Here is a 10,264-nt window from a genome sequence, read left to right on the forward strand (position 1 = left end):
TCTCCCTCTTCCCCCTTCCATCACCTCTCCCCTCCTGCCCCTTCCATCACCTCTCCCTCCTGCCCCTTCCATCACCTCTCCCTCCTGCCCACTTCCATCAACTCTCCCTCCTGGCCCTTCCATCACCTCTCCCTCCTGGCCCCTTCAATCACCTCTCCCTCCTGCCCTCTTCCATCACCTCTCCCTCTTGGCCCCTTCCATCACCTCTCCCTCCTGCCACATTCCATCACCTCTCCCTCCTGCCCCCCTTCAATCACCTCTCCCTCCTGGCCCCTTCCATCACCTCTCCCTCCTGGCCCCTTCCATCACCTCTCCCTCCTGGCCCCTTCCATCACCTCTCCCTCCTGCCCCTTCCATCACCTCTCCCTCCTGCCCCTTCCATCACCACTCCCTCCTGCCCCATCCATCACCTCTTCCTCCTGCACCCTTCCATCACCTCTCCCTCCTGCCCCTTCCATCACCTCTCCCTCCTGGCCCCTTCATCACCTCTCCCTCCTGCCCCTTCATCACCTCTCCCTCCTGCCCCTTCCATCACCTCTCCCTCCTGCTTCCTTTCCATCACCTCTCCCTCCTGGCCCCTTCCATCACCTCTCCCTCCTGGCCCCTATCTTCACCTCTCCCTCCTGGCCCCTTCCATCACCTCTCCCTCCTGCCCCTTCCATCACCTCTCCCTCCTGGCCCCTTCCATCACCTCTCCCTCCTGCCCCCTTTCATCACCTCTCCCTCCTGGCCCCTTCCATCACCTCTCCCTCCTGCCCCTTCCATCACCTCTCCCTCCTGGCCCCTTCCATCACCTCTCCCTCCTGCCCCCTTCCATCACCTCTCCCTCCTGCCCCTTCCATCACCTCTCCCTCCTGGCCCTTCATCACCTCTCCCTCCTGCCCCTTCCATCACCTCTCCCTCCTGCCCCTTCATCACCTCTCCCTGGCCCTTCCATCACCTCTCCCTCCTGCCCCTTCCATCACCTCTCCCTCCTGCCCCTTCATCACCTCTCCTTCCTGCCCCTTCCATCACCTCTCCCTCCAGGCCCCTTCCATTACCTCCCTCCTGCCCCCTTCCACCTCTCCTCCTGCCCCTTCCATCACCTCTCCTCCTGCCCCTCTTCCATCACCTCTCCCTCCTGGCCCCTTCCATCACCTCTCCCTCCTGCCCCGTTCCATCCTCTCCCTCCTGGCCCCTTCATCACCTCTCCTCCTGCCCCCTTCCATAAACTTTCCCTCCTGTCCCCTTCCATCACCTCTCCCTCCTGGCCCTTCATCACCTCTCCTTCCTGCCCCTTCCATCACCTCTCCCTCCTGGCCCCTTCCATCACCTCTCCCACCAGGCCAATTCCATCACCTCTCCCTCCTCCTGCCCCTTCCATCACCTCTCCCTCCTGCCCCTTCCATCACCTCTCCCTCCTGCCCCTTCATCACCTCTCCCTCCTGCCCCTTCCATCACCTCTCCCTCCTGGCCCTTCCATCACCTCTCCTCCTGCCCCCCTTCCATCACCTCTCCTCCTGCCCTTTCCATCACCTCTCCCTCCTGCCCCCTTCCATCACCTCTCCCTCCTGGCCCATTCCATCACCTCTCCGTCCTACCCCCTGCCATCACCTCTCCTCCTGCCCCTTCATCACCTCCCTCCTGCCCCCTTCCATCACCTCTCCCTCCTGCCCCTTCATCACCTCTCCCTCCTGCCCCTTCCATCACCTCCCTCCTGCCCCCATCACCTCTCCCTCCTGCCCCTTCCATCACCTCTCCCTCCTGGCCCCTTCCATAACCTCTCCCTCCTGCACCCTTCCATCACCTCTCCATCCTGCCCCCTTCCATCACCTCTCCCTCCTGCCCCCTTCCATCACCTCTCCCTCCTGGCCCCTTCCATCACCTCTCCCTCCTGGCCCCTTCCATCACCTCTCCCTCCTGCCCCCTTCCATCACCTCTCCCTCCTGGCCCTTTCCATCACCTCTCCCTCTTGCCCCCTTCCATCACCTGTGTGAGCATTGCCAGTAATCCAGACACACTAATAACGGTCTCTCTCTCCTCGTTATAGTAATGAAAGGATTGGAAACCTTGATGCTGTTCATTTTCATGAGTTTTATTCAGCTTGTACATCGTAATGAACTCTTCATTTTACATTTACAGTTTTATACTTGTAAGGGCGGCGAAGCGAAGCTTGCCCGGGCGCCAGCAGCCCCGGGCCAGCCCTGCCTGAGGCTGTAAATATCGAAGGCGCCAGGCAGCCCCGCTGAAGGCGCATGACTCGCTGGAGTCGCGTGCTGAAAAAGAGGATGTTGCTGGTGTGTGTAAGATCGTAGACTACCGCGCTAGAGGATTGTCCAACAAAACAGGTGTCGCAGGCCACCGTTGAACCCAGAGTCATGATGACTGTTCAGAAGGCTGGTCGGGTCATCATGACGGTCTGCCGCAAGGAGTAGCTGTTCCCTCGCCATGTCTGCCACAGGATGCCGGTGTGTCCCACGTGTTCCCCCTTTTGCGGCAAGCCGTTCAGCCTGGCGTAGCTACAATCACGGTGCCACCACGGACCACCATAGCTGAAATGATCAGTCATTCAATGTTCTCATCATTCCACGAAGGTTGACTAAGGTGTCAGAAAGGTCAGCATAGCCTTAAGATCTACCAGTTATGGAACTTGGTTTTAGCATTCGCAGATACCTTTTTTCATTTGAAAGGCATTGCAAAGATCATGTTTTTGTTGTTGTTGTTGTTAATTACATCAGATCGTGACATTCATCTTCTTGGAAAGGATGATTTTATCACAAGTTCCTGTGTGTACATATGGGAAGATCCAGCAATACTGAGCCTTGGTTTTATTTCAGCCACGCATAAGTAACTAAACAATGTGACCTGCTGAAACTTATGAAGCCAAGCCATTGAGCCTTACTTACACCGCAGCACAGTTCCCTGGCCATGAGTCGTTATCAGCATCATGAGTGGAAAAGCTGCGGCCAGAACTAAGGACTAAAGAGTCCCCTGCGTCACCGCTGTACCTGGAATTCATATATATATATATATATATATATATATATATATATATATATATATATATATATATATATATATATATATATATATATATATATATATATATATATATATATATAGAGAGAGAGAGAGAGAGAGAGAGAGAGTGAGTGTGTGTGTGTGTGTGTGTGTGTGAGAGAGAGAGTGTGTGTGTGTGTGTGTGTGTGTGTGTGTGTGTGTGTGTGTGTGTGTGTGTGTGTGTGTGTGTGTGTGAGAGAGAGAGAGAGAGAGAGAGAGAGAGTGTGTGTGTGTGTGTGTGTGTGTGTGTGTGTGTGTGTGTGTGTGTGTGTGTGTGTGTGTGTGAGAGAGAGAGAGTACGTGTTGTCGTAGTTCCTTAGTGCTGAAAATAACAAAATATTTTAGGCATTCATGAAGAAGTAGATTTTTGAGATCTCGAATTGAATGGCTACACAGACACGGGAGAGATGCGCGCTGCGTGTCTGTGAACTCTGGCTGTTGGCTGAAGCATTCTGTGGGTTGGCCTGACTTAGGACCAGAGGTCGGACAAATATTTAAAGGACACAAAACATTTTTTCACACAAAGCAGTGATTTTCGCAAAAACAAATCGCTGTTTCTGCTGGATATTTACATACCAAGTGTCCCAAACACGACACTTTCAGCAGATCCCTGTTGGTACATTCATGGCGGCGGTGTTTCAGCGGTCTGCTTACTAATTATTGAGTTAAAAGATACAGGCGAGTGGTGTCGGGAGTGACTACTACTACTATTACTACTACTACTACTACTACTAATACTACTACTACTACTACAACGACTTTGTAAAAGCTCTCCCATAACATCTTGGCTCACCTGTCAACAGTGAGGCGGTACTTGGTGCTTGTAGAGCCGACGTAGAAGAAGCCGTACTTTGCGTACCGTTTTACGTCGTCCCAATCCGCCATGTCGATGCGCAGTTCCTGAAGGGCCGTCGATGTCAGTCCGTGCAGCAGGTCCAGGCCCAGCCAGAACTCGCCCTCGAGATGGCCGAAACCCAAGTCGTATTCTCGCCAGGTCCGTTTAAAATCTTCCCGGACGGTGAGATTTGTGCGTCTCTGGAACACCGTCCAGCCCCCTCCGTCAGTCGTTTGGTCGCAGTACACTGACGCGTGGCGCTGGGGCTGCCCAGGGAAGGGGTACACGTGGCGAAGGCCCTTGCCACTATCCCCGCCGTCCAGCAGGTCCTTGCAGTGACGCGGTCGGTTGTCGTATTGACGCACGACTTGACGCACCTCCTGCAGCAGCTCTCTCGCCTCCTGCATGGTTAGGCAAAGGGTTGGTCTATTACTGCGAGTAGGTCACCAACGGAAATAGAAAGTAACAGTCGCTAATGCCATTGTTTTATGTGTGATTTGGCTGCGTAGCTTACTGGGGTTTGGGCATCATATTTGATGTGTCTACTTTACATTATTTGATTGGATTAAGCTACGTTACTTCGTCGTCAGGTCTCACTACTTGGTGGTGTATAGTTACATTACACGAAGGAAACTGTATTTCTTTGCGGAATAAACCATTACCTGCACCAGCGGGTTCGGCGGCGTTGGGCGCTGCACGGAGACGGGTGCGCAGCTGTCCAGGGCTTCGGCCACACACGCCTCGCTGAAGCCCGTGGCGACGAGGAGACTGGACACTACGGACTTACCGAGGAGCACGTTGCTCGTGTCGCCTTCTGCAGCAGGGGCGGGAGTGCTGGCTGGCTCCACCGCGGCCACGACCACGGCCATGACCGCGACGCTCAGCAACATCAGAAGTGTCATTACTTCTGATCTTCTGGCAAGTGAAGTATTTTCCCAAGGCTCGTCTGACAGGCAGCAGGTCAAGATGCCTTGCAGAACTTCACGGGTGAACTGCCCGGTTATTGCCAGTGTGCGTCGGCTTATAAAGCCTTGCCGCCCCCCCCCCCCCCCACTCTTCTCGGGCCTAACAATGACGCACCCAGCGTGCAGTGTGTGTGTGTGTGTGTGTGTGTGTGTGTGTGTGTGTGTGTGTGGGTGGGTGTATCTTCGTTTATTATTATTCTCTCTCTCTCTCTCTCTCTCTCTCTCTCTCTCTCTCTCTCTCTCTCTCTCTCTCTCTCTCTCTCTCGTGTCATTAGTTCTTAGGGAATAAATATCTTTCATTAGTACGGTAATGAGTGAAGCCTGAGAGGAGGAGGAGGAGGAGGAGTCATCTGGCAGTTATGAAATGAAGAAGGTCGCAGAACTTGATGAGAGGCGAATGGAAAAGAAGAAGAAGGAGAAGAAGAAGAAGAAGAAAGAGGAAGAAGGAAGAGAAAGAAGAAGAAGAAGAAGAAGAAGAAGAAGAAGAAGAAGAAGAAGAAGAAGGAAGATGAAGAAGAAGAAGAAGAAGAAGAAGAAGAAGAAGAAGAAGATGGAAGGGAAAGAAGAAAAAGAAGAAGAAGAAGAAGAAGAAGAAGAAGAAGGAGAAGGAAGAAGAAGAAGAAGATGGAAGGGAAAGAAGAAAAAGAAGAAGAAGAAGAAGGAAGGAGAAGAAGAAGAAGAAGATGAAGAAGAAGGAAGAGGAGTGAGAGAGGATGGAAAGGAAGTGAAACAAAACTAACAATGAATTTTAATTGATGTTTCTATGTTGAGAAATCTCCTCCTCCTCCTCCTCCTCTTCTTCCTTCCCCTCTTCCTCCTCCTATTCCTCCTCCTCCTCCTACGGCCGAAGCCAGCACACAGTACCACAACAGCCTCAGAGCTTGTCGCAGCCTTATTCGGAGTAGCAAACGCAACTATGAAAAGCAAATAGCGCGCGAAATCAAAACTAACTCCAAGAAATTCTTCACGTACATAAGATCGAAAAAGAAAGTAAAATCCAATATTGGTCCCCTGACAGACGAGACTGGATCTGTAACTCAGGACAGTAAACAGATGGCCAGAATCCTCAACAGTAACTTCGCATCCGTATTCACAGTCGAGGACATCGAAACCATTCCCGAGAGCCCTGCCCCGCCGAGTGAGATCACGCCACTGGAAATTGACTCAATATGCGACCAAGAAGTAAAAAAGTACTTGGACAAACTCGACACGAACAAGTCAACGGGACCCGACAGTTTGTCCCCGCGGTTATTAAAAGAGCTTAAACAACAAATACTTCAACCACTCACTACCATATTCAACCGGTCAGTTTAACTAAACAAGGTCCCGGAAGACTGGAAGATGGCGAACGTAACACCGATTTTCAAAAAAGGAGACAAAAGCGTTGCATTAAACCACAGGCCCATAAGTTTGACATCAGTGGCAGGAAAAATACTCGAAAAGATTATTAGAGATAAACTTGTTAAGTTTCTAGAAAACAATAATGTAATCTCCGACACCCTGCATGGCTTCAGAAACAAGCGCTCCTGCCTAACGAATTTATTAGACTTCTTCCAAGGTATATATAAGAACTGGGATGCCCACATCCCCAGTGATGTTATATACCTGGACTTTCAGAAAGCCTTCGACAAGGTACCGCACGAGCGACTCCTTAAGAAACTGCACTCGGCGGGCATCGGAGCCAATCTGATCGCGTGGATAAGAGATTGGCTCACCGACAGAAAACAACGAGTACTACTCAACGGACAGCCTTCCGATTGGCTACCAGTCACTAGTGGAGTGCCTCAAGGGTCAGTGCTGGGACCAATCCTCTTTATCATATATATCAATGACCTAGAATCAGGACTGAAATCCACAATATCGAAATTTGCAGATGACACCAAGGTGGGTGGAGATGCCCTCACAAAGACCGACTGCGAAATCATTCAGAAAGACCTCAATCACATTATCGAATGGTCGGAAAAATGGCAAATGTCTTTTAATGTTGACAAATGCAAAGTCATGCACATTGGGTCCCAAAATAGTAACCACACATACATCATGAATGGGAGACCTCTGCAAGCGATGCAGGAGGAAAAGGATCTTGGAGTCACTATCAGCAGTGACCTGAAACACGCGAATCACTGTAAAAAGCATACAACAAGGCCAACATTATGCTCGGGTTCATAGCGAGGAACTTCAGTGTAAAACACCAGACGTGATGCTATCCTTGTATAATTCCATGGTAAGACCGCACCTCTAGTATGCTGTGCAGTTCTGGTCTCCCAATTACAGAAAGGACATTGCTTTACTGGAAAGGATTCAACGACGCGCCACAAAGATGATTCCAACCTTCAGGGCTCAACCGTACGAGGAACGACTCAAGCGACTCAATCTCTTTACATTGGAGAAAAGACGCCTACGAGGGGATATGGTTCAAGTCTTCAAGTATCTAAAAAAGTTCAATAACGTCGATTACTCCAAATTCTTTGAACTGCAAACCAACTCAAGAACTAGAAATAACGGTTTACCCATTCAGTCGAGTCGATGTAACACAGACATTGGAAGGAGTTTCTTTTCAAACCGAGTCATCCGCCACTGGAACAATCTTCCCTCAGAAGTAGTAAATGCGAATACCATCAACTCCTTCAAATATAGAATCGACCGTCATTTCGCTGCGTCGGGAGTAAACTGAATAACGAGGGGCTTCCATCTGCTCCTCAATATCGAGGTGCTTTCATCTGCTCACCAAGCCCCAAGTGGCGGTCGAGCAGATTAAATCACCCAAGCGGGCGACCTCGTAATGAGCCAGTAGGCTTTCTGTTGCCTGCATTTCCATGTTTCCATGTTTCCTTCTCCTCCTCCTCCCCCTCTTCCTCCTCCTTCTTCTCCTGTTCTAGCCATAGAGGAAATGGTTGCGTTTATCCATCAGTTTAATTCTTCTTCTCTTCCTCCTCCTTCCCCTCTTCCTCCTCCTCCTCCTCCTCCTCCTCCCCCTCTTCCTCCTCCTCCTTCTCCTCTTCTAGCCATAGAGGAAATGGTTGCGTTTATTCATCAGTTTAATTCTTCTTCCCTTCCTCCTCCTCCTCCTCTTCTTCTCTTCCTCCTCCTCGTCCTTCTCCTCTTCTTCCTCCTCCTCCTCCTCTGCCCCGTTCGAAAAAATGTCTTAATCTGCAGAAAGGAATATTTCTTTATTTTGCTTTCTTATATTTTTTGTCTGTCAGAATTCTGCTACTGCAATTACTACTACTACTACTACTACTACTACTACTACTACTACTACTACTACTACTACTACTACTACTACTACTGCTACTACTACTACTACTACTACTACTACTACTACTACTACTACTACTACTACTACTACTACTACTGCAACTACTACTACTACTACTACTACTACTACTACTACTACTACTACTACTACTACTACTACTACTACTACTGCTACTACTACTACTACTGCTACTACTACTACTACTACTACTACTACTACTACTACTGCTACTACTACTACTACTACTACTACTACTACTACTACTACTACTACTACTACTATTACTGCCTACTACTACAGTTACTACTACTACTACTAATAATGTGTGTGTAATAATGTGTAATATAAAAAATACTACTACTCTTTTTAGTGGGATTATTTTTTTCCTTTGTTTTTATAGAGTGAGGCAAGTTGTTGGAAAGTAGTGGGTTATTGCACGAGACTTTGTGTTCGCTGTTGTTTGTTCTTAAGTAAGTTCTCAGCATTTTTTATTGTTTTTCCTGTTTGTTGAGGCGACGAGGATGAAGAAGGAAACGCCTGGCAACAACACGTGTTTCCACCTTCCGGCTTTTTGCGCGCGGAGATTGAAGGCAAGGCAGTTACTGTTATTATTGTTATTATCATTATTGTTACTATTATCACTGTTATTATTGTTACCCTTATCATTATTATGACTATCATCGTTATCATCATTAGTGTTGTCTTCACTATTTCTCTGTTGTTTCGACAGTTTTGGGGTCGGGGGAAAGCACTCAGTTTTAACATCAGATTTTTCTTTTTCTTTTTCCTGTTTTCTTTTTAGGAGGAAAAGGAGGAGATGGGAGGAACGAGGTCACTTCATGCATCTTTTTCTCCATGTTTTCTCTTCCGGTGGAGGGGAAAGGGCTCGGGAGGGTGGTGCAGGCATACTTCCGTTTTTTTCCTTTCTTCTGTATTATTTTGGGGGCGGGGGGCTGGGGGGGCTGGGGGGGCTTCCTTATATTTCTCTGTTCTTCTCTGCCTCCAGGTAACACCCTTTCTCTCTTTGTAATCCTGGACAGGTGTATCGTGTGTCCCGTCACTACCTTTTCCTTGTTTGTTCATTCTTCGTTCCAGTATTGTTTCCCGCCGTCATGTTTCTCGTCACTTCCCGTCACTACCTTTTCCTTGTTTGTTCATTCTTCGTTCCAGTATTGTTTCCCGCCGTCATGTTTCTCGTCACTTCCCGTCACTACCTTTTCCTTGTTTGTTCATTCTTCGTTCCAGTATTGTTTCCCGCCGTCATGTTTCTCGTCACTTCCCGTCACTACCTTTTCCTTGTTTGTTCATTCTTCGTTCCAGTATTGTTTCCCGCCGTCATGTTTCTCTTCACATTCCGTCATTCCTTTTCTTTTTTCGCTCATTTTTCGCTTCTTTGCCAATAGATTTTCCTCTCTCTCTCTCTCTCTCTCTCTCTCTCTCTCTCTCTCTCTCTCTCTCTCTCTCTCTCTCTCTCTCTCTCTCTCTCTCTCTCGGTGGATTATGTTTCCAAGGCTTCCCGCGTGACGAACTTGTGCACAAAAGCGGCTCTGTTGTGCTGTCAAGGACCTACTCTAGGGGCCGCTTTCACAGTCACGCTTTGTTTGTTTTGATCGTTACCAATGGCCGCGATCGACGCTATAGTTTTCCACGTGAAACTGGCCGATGGGGTAGTGGCGGCTGCAGAGGAAGCGAGAGGCGTTGAGAGTGTGTGGCAGGTGCGGGCTAGGCTAACCCGCAGACGCAACTACCCCATCGGCCTGTTTGACGTGGAAATACTATAGCGGCGATAACAGCCATTGCTAACGATCAAAACAAACAAAATGACTGTGAAAGCGGCCCTTGGACTGCACGACAAGGCATGCATTGACGCCCTAACCTTGAGAGGCGCAACTTATTCAAAACACATGAAGATAAACATATCCTCTCTCTCTCTCTCTCTCTCTCTCTCTCTCTCTCTCTCTCAAAATTTTTGTTATTTTGTATATATTTTTATTCAAATTTTCGTAATATTTCTTTTTCTACAAATATACGTTCTTTTACCGGAATTTTGTTTATTTATTTTGATACGAATTTTCATTTTTTTAGGTGTATTTGATATATATATTTTATACTTATTTACATAATTTTATATGTATTTTGAATATATATTTTCATAGAAATTTACTC

At 48.4% G+C, this 10,264-nt stretch overlaps 1 protein-coding gene across 3 annotated transcripts; it reads right to left on the reverse strand.

Annotated features, from left to right (window-relative positions):
- Nucleotides 1-2,058: 2,058 nt before the first annotated feature.
- LOC126990569 (ryncolin-2-like) lies at nt 2,059-4,893 on the reverse strand. 3 transcript variants are annotated; one of them, XM_050849179.1, is made up of 4 exons: nt 4,537-4,893; nt 3,899-4,275; nt 2,886-2,987; nt 2,059-2,531 (listed from the first exon to the last, which is right to left on the reverse strand). In XM_050849179.1, exons 1-4 carry the CDS (start codon nt 4,774-4,776, stop codon nt 2,369-2,371), a joined length of 882 nt encoding a protein of 293 aa, XP_050705136.1. In that variant the 5' UTR covers nt 4,777-4,893; the 3' UTR covers nt 2,059-2,368. The 3 variants fall into 3 exon arrangements, with proteins under 3 accessions (XP_050705136.1, XP_050705135.1, XP_050705137.1); XM_050849178.1 differs by having other exon boundaries at nt 3,833-4,275; XM_050849180.1 differs by lacking the exon at nt 2,886-2,987 and having other exon boundaries at nt 3,833-4,275.
- Between the last annotated feature and the right edge of the window lie 5,371 nt (nt 4,894-10,264).

This window comes from Eriocheir sinensis, unplaced genomic scaffold, assembly GCF_024679095.1.
Source record: "Eriocheir sinensis breed Jianghai 21 unplaced genomic scaffold, ASM2467909v1 Scaffold177, whole genome shotgun sequence".
Lineage (NCBI taxonomy): Eukaryota > Metazoa > Arthropoda > Malacostraca > Decapoda > Varunidae > Eriocheir > Eriocheir sinensis.